This window comes from Musa acuminata, chromosome BXJ3-4 (assembly GCF_036884655.1).
Source record: "Musa acuminata AAA Group cultivar baxijiao chromosome BXJ3-4, Cavendish_Baxijiao_AAA, whole genome shotgun sequence".
Lineage (NCBI taxonomy): Eukaryota > Viridiplantae > Streptophyta > Magnoliopsida > Zingiberales > Musaceae > Musa > Musa acuminata.
In genome coordinates this window covers 23,698,077-23,713,142 of record NC_088352.1, presented here as the reverse complement: position 1 = coordinate 23,713,142, position 15,066 = coordinate 23,698,077, and the positions used below count along the sequence as shown (strand labels likewise).

Sequence of the window (15,066 nt, the reverse complement as noted above, 5' to 3'; positions counted from 1 at the left end):
ATATGTCAGGATCCATTATTATGTCATTTAAAATAATTGAACATAACACCACAAACAGGATGGTGTGGAATGCTCACCGAAAGAGGCCAAGAAAGTTGCTAGTTAGAGACCAATCAACAATGCCAACACAGCTACAAACAAAGAAGGGTAGAGATATCCAAGAGGGATGACTAATACCCACAACCAACTGCATGGCTGGAAGAACTAAGCAGCAGACCACCCTTAGGTGATAGCCTTCAAATGGAAACAGAAAAAAATCAATCTCCAACCATTATAATACAGTTATTGACATTAATATATAAGAAACAGATGTTAAGAATGGTCCTGATTAGTTGATTGATGAAAAGAACTAATATTGTAGCTCCAAATTATAATATAAAAAACAAAAATGTAGATATCACATAGAAGTAGCAGACATTTGCCAATCAATTCACAAATGTCGCAAGATTTATTTCCGCTTCAGAAAAAAGGAACAATTTTTCTCTTATTTGATATATTATGAAAATTTCCATTAGCTTATTCATATTTCATAATTCTCTTTTTAAATATTTCAAAAATGAGCTTATATTTTGAGGAAATAAAATTATTGTGCCCATATGGTAGTATGGAAGGTGATAAATTGTTATATCATTTCAGTCATAGTACCAACTCAAGTTCTCTAAGTATGGGAAGCATCAGCTGGTCTATAAAGGTCATATTTGCTTTTTTTCCTCAATTAGTCACTTCTTAATTAAGTTAAACGTAAACACAAATCCTCCATCCTTTTAGAAAGATAACAGAAAAAAGAAAAAGAGTATGTTTATTAATGAATAAGCACATGACATCTTTGTTTCTGTCTCATGAGGTATCAATAAACTTTCTCCTCATTATTGCAGTCATCCACATCCTGCGATGTCAGCGTCTCCTCTAAACTTGAATAAACACTAAAAGCTGCAATCATATTTGCATGTTCTACAGTAGATAAAGATGACAGACACTAGAAAATTTTCTATGATCAGAAAAAAGTCAAAAACACAATTTCTTTTCAAAATATTCACCATTAGTTGCTAAATGAGGAAAGATGAATGTGAAGGACATATTTTCATTCATGACACAGCTCATTCTTCAATTATATAAAACTCAGCTATCACAACATTCATGTTACACACAGACATCTAGACATAAGCATTCACCATCATCATACAATGATAAATATGAGGAATCCATGACACATGGATGGTGGACACCTTGAAAAACACACCAAGATGTAGTCATAAAGTTGTTATATATCTAACACACCTTGAAAAGCAGACAATGACACACTAATCCAAGCTCCATATGTTGCAGTGTATGACATGATTTTTTATGCCATCAACAGCAGAATCACTATAGACAATTTTGAGGTACAACAAACAAGACATCTTCCAAATGATAATTGGAAGTTGAATGCTGGGTCAGTCAAAAGTTTCTGGAAAGCATAACCATTACGACAAATTGCATTTATCAAACAGATACACCACTTGATGCTTTATCAAATTCACTATTTTGAACACCCACTGATTCTAACCAAGGTCTGCCATACCGAATCGTATCGCCCGGTACGGGTGGTACGTACCGGTCCGACAGGCTACCGGTAAGCGGACCGCCCCGCTACCGGGCAATACATTCAAAAAAACCTCGTATCGAATGATACGAGGTAATATCAGGCGGTAACGATCGAAATTTCAACCGTTACCGCCCGGCACAACTCGGTAACGGTCGATTTCGACTGTTACCGCCCGGTACCACTCGGTAACAGTCGAAATCGACCATTACCACACTGTAGCAGTGCTACAGTGCTCCAACGGTCAATTTGACCGTTGGAGCCCTTTCTCGTTCTAGTTAAGCCATTCTTCTCACCTCTATTTAAGCCAAAGGGGAAGACAGTAGCATCAGTTACATCGTTGGAAAGAATCGAGTCAGGCGACGAGACACCTTCACAATCACATTCTCTTTCTCGCTCGGTCCAGAGACATGATAGCAACACGGACAGCAGTGCCTCAACAGATGATGGCGGTGACGCCGGGCAGTCGTTGGTCTCGTCTACACAACTTGAGAGTGGTGAATGGACTGAGAAGCAATATTTTATACATGTCACTCAAGATTCAGATCATGGAACTCGATAAGGTACTGGTCAAGTTTATGCGCGGAAGGGTTAGGGGAAGGCAGTGGATGAATATGAACAAATACGACAGAACATACATGATATAGACACAAAAAGAGGTTCACCGTATTCACAGCCATCGTATTATGTAGAATCATACGGGCAACAACAATCTAGTGATAGTTGGTCATCCTTCTCTGAGCAACAGTATGATACAGAACAGCAGATCAGTAGCGAAAGTAGAAGTTCTGACATTCACCAATATATGCCTCAAGAGCTGCCTCGAACAAAGATGATTCATGACGATCAGTCTACGATCAGCACCACATTGATACATCAATGGCAGACGATGTATCAATACACTATGTCATGGGATCAATTTCATGATTGGGTCCAACAAACGTATCATATTGATATGTAGATGTATCAGATCGAGGACCCCGATCCACCACCCGTGGAGGCCCATCGTTCGTTTTGGTGGTAGAATCAAGTAATCAACAATCAGGTATATCTACATATGTAATTATTTAATTCATTTGAATTTTAGAGTTTATATTGTAATAAAATAGTCTAACAATTCAATTGATTTTTCTGTAGATATTTCAATCTATAACGAGCTGAAATACGAACCTCGAACAAGACTACCTCAAAGCCCGAAAAAGATATGTGATACTATTCTTACCTAATTTAGATTAATTTTGCTAAACATATACTATTACTATATTTATTTGTAACTTGAAAACCCTATCTTAACTTTTTTTTTTTTCAAGTATTTTCGGAGGGTTAAATCTGTGAAATCAGGTGTACCGCTCGGTACACCGTACGGTACCGTACTGAGCCCAGGTCGAAACACCGATACGGTACGCTAATACGAACCTTGATTCTAACAATTGCATATCAAAACTAACCCATGAAGCAAAAACTGGTTCCCACAGTGTCATATAAATCAACTTAACAATGAGCAAATAGGAGACCACAAACACAAACATCAAGAAAATACCAGCCAGATTACCACATTCAAACATAAATGATGTAGCAATGCAGAACATAATAGGACAAAAGAATAAATCGATACATATCTTCCAGAATAATTTGTATTCAGAATCATAAGCCTTTTGGGGAAAAAAAATTGCAAAACAATACTTAAACAGAAGATAAATGATCAATAAAATAAACTCAAATAGGCAAACCTATATTATTAGTTGCCGATAAAAAGTTTAGCCAACAAGAGTCTTGATGGAATCTATTGCTGAGGACTTCAACTAAAGCAACAAAAGCTGCTGATATTTGTATAATAACAAAGTAAATAACAGATGTCGATCCCCATGGCTGGTCTCTGCATAAAAGTGCAATAATGATCATCAACTAGAGCAACTCTAGCCAAGGTAATAAAAGTTTGTTTTTTGAAGCAAAGTTAAGGTAATAAAAGTAGACAAGATTACATTAATAACTACATATGTTGTGAAAGACAGCATATATGAAAGGGAGACTTCAGAAGATGATGCTCATATCATACAGTTATTCTGTAAATCACAAATGCTGGATTGAATGAAATATGGAACTACTGTAGTATATAGCAGAACAAGTACACTAATCAAAGTATCAAACTATTCCGATTGTGCAGTGATCAAGGGTGATTTGCATCTTTTGATTTTGCTAGTTTAAATAATAAAAAAAGTTTTTAAGAGGCTTATATTTGTCAGTGAAGTAGCATTCGTACAGAGACAAATGACTGCATACAATTCAATTATGCAAGGTAGTCTAGATGCAACAGCACCTTAAACAAAACCAACAAGCAATATCCCATTACATGTTAGACAACATGCCAACAACAATATGCTGAAATTGGACAAGTCAATGAACAAAAACAGAATAACAAGGTGCATTGCACAAGCTCAAGAAATGAAAATAGCTCATTTAGTAACAAATGAGATGAAATATTGGAAGTTTGTAACCAAGTCGCATCTAAGTGATTTTAGACTCATTACTAACCATCGGCATAAACAATGGTCAATGGGATCTTATCTAGGAAATTTCACTAACTCAAATCTTCAGCAAGTGTGAAATTTGACTTTTCTTTTATGCACTGGCACTATAGCGGCTATCATGTGCAGAACCAATGAAAATCATCTAATATGATGAGTGACATTGAGCATGAATTCTGATTTCCTTGAGCTTCATTATTTGATATTTGTAAATATAGAACTTCTGCAAGCATTTTCTTCACAACATACTATTCAAGTATTCATCACTGTTGACAATAAAGAAAAAGAAAACACTCAGATTCTCAGGTGCTTATTTCCAGGCAAAAGACATATGCATGCACCATTTAACAATGTACACCTAGAATTAAAATAAGAGTAGTCATACCTGAGATGAACTCACACATAAAAAGAGTATATTACAAAAAATCATTCTTCCTGCTAATGAACTAGAATTTTACTACCTGATGGCAATTTGGATTTGAAAATGTGCAATAGTCATGCATATGTCTTAAAAGGTTCACACTCTAGGAGAATCCAGACATCTAAATTAATGGCTAGTGGGGTCCAATCAAAATGACAAGCTTTGTATAAGTATTCAACGTCACCAGACATTTGCATTTGTAAATTAGACATGCCATCTCTGGACCAGGAATTATATTGTCAATAGACTCAGTACCAATCACTATGATACAAACATACACATCCACGGTTAAATAAGTGCATTGTGTCATACTAACATTTAAGAGCCGTCATCTAATTCATTAATAAGAATGTAGCTCAACCCTGCTATAGTTTATTGTCTGTCCTCCTTTTCTCCCTATCATATATGCACACATTCTTATGTATTCCTAATTGTTCCAAATTTTAGTTCCACAAAGTTTTCTTAAATTCACAAAATGATCTCACAAGAACAAATGTCCATAGCTTAAAATTTTGCTTATATGCTTTATTCCAACAGAAGGTTCTGAGTGAAACTTGTCACAATTGGAAAACTTGGCAAATGAGAACGACATATACCCACAAACCAGTTGTACAAAAACATCTCTCATATTGACAAACATGTTTTAGACCTCTATTGAATATAAAAATAGAGATACCAATCTGAAAGCCCTTCAGATGAACAAAGAACCAAAGCGATGTACTGATGCCCATCGTGCTATTCAAGACTAAAAATAACTCAATCATGCCTTTAAAAATTTATGAAACGTTTATTGCATTAACTTTGGTTCTATGACTAGTAAGACTAAGGTTCTGCTTCTCCATTAAAAGACATTCCCTCACTTTGAAATATTAGAATGTTTAAAGCAAGGCTCACCTTTTCAAGTACCTGACCCGTCTCAATGATCTATCGGACCAATATGTACCAGTCAATACCAATGTACCAACACATGATACACCGGTATGTACCGGTGTTTCGGTGAGAAAGAAAAAGAGGGAGGAGAGGAAGGGGTGGTAGAGGAACAGAGGAGGAAAGAAGAAGGAAGAAGAGGTAGCGATGGAGGAGGCGGAAGAAGAAGGAAGAAGGAAGAAGAAGAAAGAAGAGGAGAAGTGGTGGCGGCAGCGACGAAGCGGCAGTAGCAATGGCAGCAACAGCAAAGTGGCAATGAGGCAACAATGGTGAAGCAATAGCAAGGCAGCAGCGGCAAAGATACACTAGCAAGGCAGCGGCAAGGGCAGCAGCATCGTACACGAGAAGAGGGATCGCGTTAGAGAGCCCTAATTTTTTTTCTTTTTTTAATGCTGAGTTGCACAAGGCTCCACCACTTTTATGATTTTTTTTATTTTTTTAACTGGACCACTCGAAATGGGGGTGATCCGCATATCGGCCCATGCCCAACCAATATGTACCACCTGTATTGTACCATTTCGAGTGGTACAGCAGTCCTTGGTTTAAAGGTTGGTCCTTCATGCTCCAGAAAGGTGTTACATTAGTGGCCCACCATGCACTTGCACTTATGACCTATCACAAAGAACTATATTAAAAAACAGCATATTTGTTAAGATTAGAATTTTAAATGAGCAAAACCTAAAATACTGAGTGGATCATTATCTAAAAGAAATATGAGAAAACAGCAGATTGAACAGCTAAAAGTAAACATAATAAGTTCAAAAAAATGGTCCTATAGCTTGGTTGTCATGCAGCCATGTGATGGAGAGAAAATATTTAGTTGACTTCTCTCTCACTAATATTCATGCTGACAAGTAGCAATATACTTGTGTCTCTCTAAACTGATGCAATCAATCAATAGTAAATTTCCCATGGATTTTAAAATAAAAAAATAAGACTAAGATAGCTGACTTCCACAACATCAAGGTGCTTGTTAGAATGTCAGAAAAAACTATGTTTCAGACAAATTATTAAGAATTTGAATTTCAAGCATTTAAGAATTGAGATCTCAGCCATCAGGTTCAGTATAGAACAAATTACACATAAAGACCAGAACTATAAACCAAGAAGATCGATATTAATGCCAAAATCACCTTACTAATCCAATTAGCTTGGCCCAATAAGCATCTGCTATAGGCCATTTGTCCCCTTCAATACACCAAACAAGATGAAAAATCATTTGCCCTAAGAGCATAAGCATTGAAAAGATGATTGTACAGCATGCTGTGGTATATACTGTCCAAGAACTAAATCCTGCCAAGCCAAAAAACCAGAATATAACATAGAGAATATTATGCTAGAACCAACTATATTCTTTTCAAAGCTACTAAGCAAATAAATCTGTACCATGATAAGTAAATTAAAATACTCCATCAGGACTAAATTTGTAAATTATTTCGAAAATAACACCGTCCAGACAAAAGAAATTGCAAATTTTCTGAATGCAAAAGGCATAAATTTATTCAGAACAAATTCACAACAAAGCAGTAATTGAAGGCATAGTTAGAACTTAGAAACCTCCAGCATCAGATCAACTTAAGACTCTGTGTCAGCTAAAAGCAACTAAAGTACATAATTGAACTAAGATACAATAGCAAAGAAAATAAACATTAACAGCTTGATTATTCCCCTCACTTATCTAAAATGACAAATCCTATATGAAAATTCAATTTGCCATTGACAATTTAAGTTATGTATTGCTACTTATACCAGATAAGTCCATAACAAATAAGGACTCGTTTATCCAACATATAAGGAAGATAATCATATTCTTCATACATTTTTAAATTTGGCTCACAACAAGGAAATGAAATAATAGAATGCATGGCTTCGTTAAAAAATGTGTCCACGATAAAAACCTTATTTTATGTCATTGATGAAACAGAAACTACTAAGGCCCCCATTCATTCCATAAAGATGATTATGGTAACTAATTACTACAATAATGTATAGTTTTATCGAATGATTTGAACACCGTACCATACCCCTCGGTACGGGCAATACGTACCAATCCGCTAACAGACCGATACACGAACCACCTGCTACCGGGTGATATCAAGTATTTGGCCCTGTATCAAACAATACGAGGCTGTACCGGGCTATAATGGTCGAAATTTCAATCATTACCGACCGGTACCAATCGGTACAGGTCAAAATTCTTTGTTTATGCACGAAAGGGGAAGGGGAAGCTAGTGGATGATTTTGAATAGATACGACAAAGCCTACACGATGTAGACACAGAACAAAGCTCATCGTATTTATAGTCATCGTATTATAGAGAATCTTACGGCCAACAGTAGTACGGTGATAGTTAGTCATACTTTTCTTAGCAACAGTATGATATGAAGCAGCAGATCAGTATTGAAAGTATAAGTTCTGACATTCACCAATACATGCATTAGGAGCTGCCTCTGACACATGTGATTCATGACGATCAACCTACGATCATCACCATATTGGTGCCTCTGACACATGTGATTCATGACGATCAACCTACGATCATCACCATATTGATGCACCAATGGCATACGGTGTATCTGTTGAATCTCAGATTTTGATGATGAAATCAATTAATGAATTAATAATCTAATCCATATGTTGAGATAAGTGATGCAGGACTAACTACGATCATGAAAAAGGCAAAATAATTAATGAAGAATCGAATGTTGGGCCGGAGTCAATGATCGGGCATCGGGCTGGATAAATCGAAGGATACACCGAAGGATCGGACAATGCAGTGAGAGTTCGCCGAAAGCTCGCCGGAAGATCGTCGGGAGCTCGTCGAAAGCTCGCCAAGAGCTCGCCGAATGTTCACCGAGAGTTCGTTTGAACAATTGATGTGCCGGACAACTTAGATTGCTTGTATCGTAAATTGTTTTAGCCTTAACTATCGTAGTTAGGACTTTAATTTGAGTTAGTTTTGGGAGAAATCCTACTAACTCAATTAGGGACCAATTGGGCCTAAAACAAGGCTGAATTAGGCTGGTTGGATGGCCCATTCAGCCACTTGGAGTCACGTCAGGCGATGGCACCGCCTAGACTGGGCGGTGGAACCGCTTGAGGCTCGGCCTCCCAAGTGGTCTGGGTGGTGGTACCACCGATAGTTAATGCTGCCAAGCGATGGTACCGCCCTATCAAGCGATGGTACCGCCAGAGCCCAGTCTCCAAGGCTCTGTCAGGCGGTGGTACCACCAGTACCCTGGAAACCCAGGATGAAACACTTTTTGGCTCCATTTTTTAAAACATTGGGGCCTATAAAATCCTCACTCTTTCCTTCATGAAAGAGCAACGAAAGTGTGAACAAAAGTCCTGAGATTTTGAATTGTAAAAATGCTGAAAAAGTGCTAAGTGTCCTCTTCCTTCTTTCGCTTTGTGATCATTCTAAGAGAGGTGTGAGGCTTGGAAAGGTTGTCTTCTAAACTTGTGAAAAGAAGAAAGATTTATGTTGGTCTTCACCCATTGAAGGAAGATAGTTAGTGATCGCCGGTGGTCTCGACGAAAAAGGAATCGGAAGTGGACATAGGTCACGATGACCGAACCACTATAAATCCGGTTTGCACTTTCTTTCTGCGTTTCATTGCTATTACATTCTGAGTTAATTGCTTAGTTCACTTACTCCAAGTCAAGCACGCTTTCATTATCATTTTCGCTCGGTACAGTACGATACAGTATACCGAACGGTATATATATATATATATATATATATATATATATATATAATTCGACGACATCGCCTTGTTTTTATATATATAATATTTTTTAAATATTTTTTATATATAAAAGATTTTTTATATATAAAATATTTTTATAAAAGACGACTTTGCCGAGGCGACACGACGTCACCTTTTTCGACGACGTCACCAAGGCGACGCGGCGTTGCCTTTAATATATATATATACATATATCAGTGATTTAAAAAGCGCTAGGCGCCAAAAGACGCCAACGTCCAAAAACGCCCGAGGAACTAGGCGCTCGCCCAGGCGCTCGCCCGAGCGAAACGAGGCGCTAAAATATAAAAATATATAATATAATTAATATAATTATTTAAATAAAAAATATGCTATTAAATTAAGAAAATCGAATACAAAATCACAATGTCATATTAATAAAAAGTCTCAAAAATTAAAATAATAAAATTTTACATCAAATCTATTGAGTTGCTCTGTACATTTGCCATTTATTCTGAAACCTAACAATAATTTTAAATAAATAAAAAATTAATAGTATTAAAATTAAAATAATATATTATTAATCTAATAAATAAAAATACTATTATTAGTATACAGTTAACTGTTAATATACTGTTAACAGTATAGTGAGAAGAGTGTGAGAAGACCGAGGCTGCTAAGGCAACGACAGCGGGAGCGGGAGCGGCGAGCGATAGCGTGAGCGGGAGCTACGAGCGGCAACGAGTGTGGAAGTGGGAGCAGGAGCTACGAGCGGCAAGCGGCGACAACAACGATGAGCAACGATTGTGGCAGTGGTGAGTAGCGACAGTGGCAGTGGCAGCAGAGAGCAACGACAACGGAGAAGAAATCTCGACAGCAAAATCGCGAGTGTTAGGGTTGGGGAAGTCGGAGAAATCGTGAGAGGGAGCCTATCGGTGATTTAGTTGGTTCGATTGAACCAACTAAAGCACCGGAGACCGAACCAGACGTATAACACTAGTTCGGTTGCCTGGTTTAACCCGGGCGCTCGCCCGAAGCGCCCGGCGCCTGGGCTCAAGCGAGCGCCTAGGCGGCGCCTCGTTGAAGCGAGGCGCTTGGACATGAAGCGAGGCGCTCGGGCCTCGCCTCGCCTTGCCCGAGCGCCTAGGCAAGCGCCCGAGCGCCTATTGAAATCACTGGCATATATATGTATATGTATATACATATACATGTATGTATGTATGTATGTATGTATATATGTATGTATGTATGTATGTATTTTCTTTTTCCTTCTCCAATCGAGGGCGAGGTCGCCAAGGCGATGTGACGTCGCCTTTATAAATATATATATATATATATATATATATATATATATATAGCGTTCCGTAACGACCGGTCCGTGTACCGGTCAGCTGACGGATCGATACGTACCTGATAAGACCCTAGGGTCTTATCATGGGAGAAAAGGGAGAAAAGGTAATGATCACTTCGAGGGGATCGGCCTCCTTGATCATTTCGAGGGGATCGACCTTCTAGGGTTTTGTCAAAAGACTGAATAATATTATTTTATTATCTCCCAAGAAAAACGGTTACATCACTATTTATAGAGTTCCACCCACAGTCCACCAGGGCTTGAACTCTAATAATAAATAAATATTAAATAAACCTCTACCTGAATCTAACTGAACTAAACAAACTCAATAAACAACTGAACTAAACAGACTCAATAAACATTATTCAAAAGCTCAGAAAAATGGTCTTAACAATTCCTCCCTCTTCAAATCAGCCTTGTCCTCAAGGCTGAGCAGCATCAAATTCGGGGAGCTTCTCTTTTAGCACTTCAGTCATAGGCTATCTGCAACGCATCACAACCCGTTGATCAAGTAAGTATGGTCTCCACTTTTTGATAGTATAAGCAACAGGTCGGTCTTTCAGTGTAGTAATCATTACAAGAAACTCCTGGCCCTGTACAATTAATTTTATCTTTGAACATTTGCTATCACAAGTTAAAATTCATCCCTCGGCGATCTTTACTTCGAATCTGTCACAGCCTTCAATGTGGTGGGTCAATCGGTCAATAGTTTCACTGTCCATAAAATTGTTAGTGCTACCAGTATCAATCAAAACTATAACATGCTGATATTCCAGAGTTCTACCAACTTTCATAGTTTGTGGGTTAGAGTAGCCGGTTAATGCACGCATTGTATGTATGGTAGATCCAACATCTTCATTAGAATCTATACCTTCATGATTGGAGTCCACACTCTTAGCTTCTGGTTTCTCTCCAATTGGTTCAATCATCAGAAGTTGCTCTTGTTTACATCGGTGCTTCATACTCCACTTTTTATCATAGTACAAACCCCTTGCTGATCTTTCCTTGAGTTCTTCTTGGGTTAGTCTTCGGGTGTCAGGGTTTCGATTATGAATAGATGGGGCGGGTGGCTTGTTGATCATCTGGTTGTTGTCACTTATGTTTCCATGATTTTCCCTACTAATTTTTTTCTCATGTAGATATGCGAATGAGATCGCAACCATCATAGTGCGAGGTTGACGAGTCTTAACTTCATACCAGATATCTGGATTAAGTCCTTCGATAAATGTTCTCACCAGTTGTCGTTTAGATCAATCTCTGGCTTGATTTGATAATCGTTCAAATTTGTTTTGATATTCTAACACTGTAGAAGTCTGACAAATTTTGGCGAGCTGCCCATCAACATTCTCGTACTCAGATGGTCCAAAGCGAATAAAAAGTCCTCTCTTAAATTGCACCCACGAGGGGACTCCGTGGCAAGTTTCGTACCAATCATACTACCGGATTGCATCTCCCTCTAGTTGGATTGAGGTTATTTCCACCTTGGATTCTTCTGGAGTTCTGTAAAAACGAAAAAAAAAATTCTGCCTTAGAGATCCAACTGGTCAGATCTCCATCTTCCCATCTCGGAAATTCCACCTTCATGTGTGAGTAGTTTGTGTCATAGTCTTGGGGTCCTTTTCCTGTATTTCCATATCTGTGCAACGTAGAACTTGAGCCCCCATCTTGTTGAAATTTGCTGAGACTCTCCAGTAGGCTCTTTTTGAAATCATTAAGTGTTTCTTGCAGTCGATTCTCAACTATGATTTCCAATGCTTTCATTTGTGCTTTCATTGAGTTATCGGTGGCCATTGCGTAAGACTGCAAATCTGTAATCTCAACTCCTGTTTCTGGTGTCAGGACTAGGGCATTAATCACTGCCCTATTCGGTGTTGCTGTTGTGACGCGGTCGGTGGCAACACTGTGGGAATGAAGGGTTGCTGCAAGGATGCGAGGATGTAGCTACGGTTGTTGCGTGGGAGGCAGCGATGCTTGTTGTGGTCGCTGCGTGGAGGGATCACTGCTGCTGAGGGCTGGGAGGCAGCGATGGTGGTGCGGCTGGGGGTAGCGCTGCCAAGGGCTCACTGCTGCAGTGGCTGCGACGGCGCGGATGGAAAGCAGCATTAGCATTGCTCTGTCTCTATGGCACTGCGGAAGGAGGCGTTGGTGACGCCGAGGGATCGCGTGCGGTTGAGGAAACAACGATGGCTGCGACGGTCGTGGTTGCCTTGTTTTGATCACCGTGAGGAGGGATAGTCGAGCGACTACGGCTGCCACCCAAGGGGAGGCAGCGATGGTGGCGCGGTTGGGAGCAGCGTCGCCGACGGTAGAAGCGACGAGGGGGTGGTCCGCTGGCTGCGAAGTAGCGGCCATTGGGTCGCAACAAGGATCGACGGGGGGCGGCGGCAACAAAGGGAGCTCTGTTTCTGTCGCACCGCAGAAGGAAACGTTATTGCCGGGGTTGAGAGGCAGTAGTGGCGGTGTGGTTGGGAGCAAGGTCGTCGAGGGCGAGGAGCAGCAAGGGGCACCGAGGCTAGGCGCTGCCAGGGAGTGGTCCGCTGGCCGGAAATAGCAACGGCGGCCCTTTCTCGGTTGCCCTGTTTTGGTCGCCGCGAGGAGGGGAGGTCGAGCGTCTACGGCTACGACCCAAGGGGAGGCGGGCGACGGTAGAGAAGGAGGCAACGGTGGTGGCACGGTTGGGAGCAACGTCACCAACGATCGCCGAGGGGAGGCTGAGCGGTTGCGGTTGCGACCCAAGGGGAGGCGGGCGGCAGTGGAGAAGGCGGCAGCGGTGGTGCGTGGCTACGACTTCTTCTTCCTCTCTTCTTTTTTTTTTTTTTTACTGATAACTACAGTGAGAACACCGAGGATTGCTGCTCTGATACCAATTGATAAGACCCTAGGGTCTTATCATGGAAGGGGAGAAAAGGGAATGATACTTCGAGGGGATCGGTCTCCTTGATCGCTTCGAGGGGATCGGCCTCCTAGGGTTTTGTCAAAAGACTTAATAATAATATTTCATGGCCTCCCAAGAGAAACGATTACATCACTATTTATAGAGTTCCACCCACAGTCCACCAGGACTTGGACTCTAATAATAAATAAATATTAAATAAACCTCTATCTGACTCTAACTGAACTAAACAAACTCAATAAACAACTGAACTAAACAGACTCAATAAACATTATTCAAAAGCTTAGAAAAAGGGTCCTAACAGTACCATCCGGTACGGGCAGTATTATTCGAAACTGCATACCTTGGTATTTAGAACCTTGGTTTTATCAGATAAATCTATAAGAACCATGGGGTTTTGTACAGTTTGTAGGTTATCGCCCACTAACTTGCAGAAAGCTCACCACCCAGTTTGAGTTTATTTTCCTTTTACAAATTTGACAGTTCACGTTTTTTAGGTTTTAATACCTCTTTATATTGGTTGATCTCCCTCCTTGCACCATCTGCCAGCCTAATACTCCCCTCCTCCTCATCCTCCTCAACCTCCACCTCCTCCTCCCCTCCTCCTCCACCCCCTTTTTCAATGTCCAAAAGTAAGCCAGCATATGGTATGTTGAAATGCTGGTACATACCAGGCCCATAGTGGTCCAGCCAACAATTGATAGGGGGTCCAGTATAAATATTATAAAACCACAGTAAGTACTATTTTTTAAAAGTATATAAGAATTCCATTGCCTCTAAAAATGCATAAAAATTACAATAACTGTAAAACAAAAGATAATCATTTTAGATAGAAGACAACCAAAGGCAAATTAGATCCAATGGTAAAATAATTTCTTTCCATGAAAAAGGAAAATTCATCAATTAAAAAGAAAAACAATGGTAAGATAGCAAAAATGTACTTTCTCCAAGAAGGACTTTCTGAAGTTTTCAATCTAAGATTATTAAGAACCATGAACTACTACAGTAGCTCTAGAAAAAAAAAATTTCCATAACATAAACAAGAGGACTAGATTATTGTTATCATCCAGGGGTGGTCATTCCCAACCTATACATGCCAACCCACCCAAAGATCAGGTTTCAGCAAGGAAATCCAGATAACACTGTTTGCATGCCCAAATCGGAATCTGATGGCACTCAAAATTTCCCTCGATGACCACTTGACGGTGATGAAATCTGCCGCTAGTTGCATGCCCAAATCAGCACCAAATTGAGCCTCCTCAAGGTTCATGATTTCTCGAGCGTCAACAAGACAGCCATATGATTTCTTGATTCATAGTTAAGTAAGATTCAGTGAGATCTAATGGATATATAATGATTAATACACCACAAATTTGGTCAAGATGTATAAAGTGAGGATAAAGGGGCTTTAAGGGCACCGGGAAAGGTCCATATGTAACCCCTCCTTACTTAGTGTAGCACTTAAAAAAATGCAATCCTTGGTAAATAAATTACCGGTTGAGGACCTAAAATGTGCTGCCACTTGAATCAAAATCAATAAGACACTTTCTCACCAAATTTTGTCACATATTGAATGAACTTAATTTATTTTAAGATATGATACACATTGTTGTTAGAATCCTACGATTCAGTGATTAGGATCATACAATCTGAATAAACA

At 39.5% G+C, this 15,066-nt stretch overlaps 1 protein-coding gene across 3 annotated transcripts in view; it reads right to left on the bottom strand.

Moving 5' to 3' along the window:
- LOC135634657 (piezo-type mechanosensitive ion channel homolog) overlaps nucleotides 1-15,066 on the bottom strand; it is a 70,651-nt gene that overhangs the window by 50,850 nt on the left and 4,735 nt on the right. For all 3 annotated transcript variants that reach the window (XR_010495418.1, XM_065145122.1, XM_065145121.1), the window contains exons 3-5: nucleotides 6,589-6,748; nucleotides 3,313-3,458; nucleotides 78-234 (exon numbers count right to left, since the gene is read on the bottom strand). Coding sequence is in view for 2 of the 3 variants with exons in the window: in XM_065145122.1 (XP_065001194.1) it covers nucleotides 78-234; nucleotides 3,313-3,458; nucleotides 6,589-6,748 (463 nt within the window). In the remaining variant the exon portion in view is untranslated. The remainder of the gene's footprint in view (nucleotides 1-77; nucleotides 235-3,312; nucleotides 3,459-6,588; nucleotides 6,749-15,066) is intronic.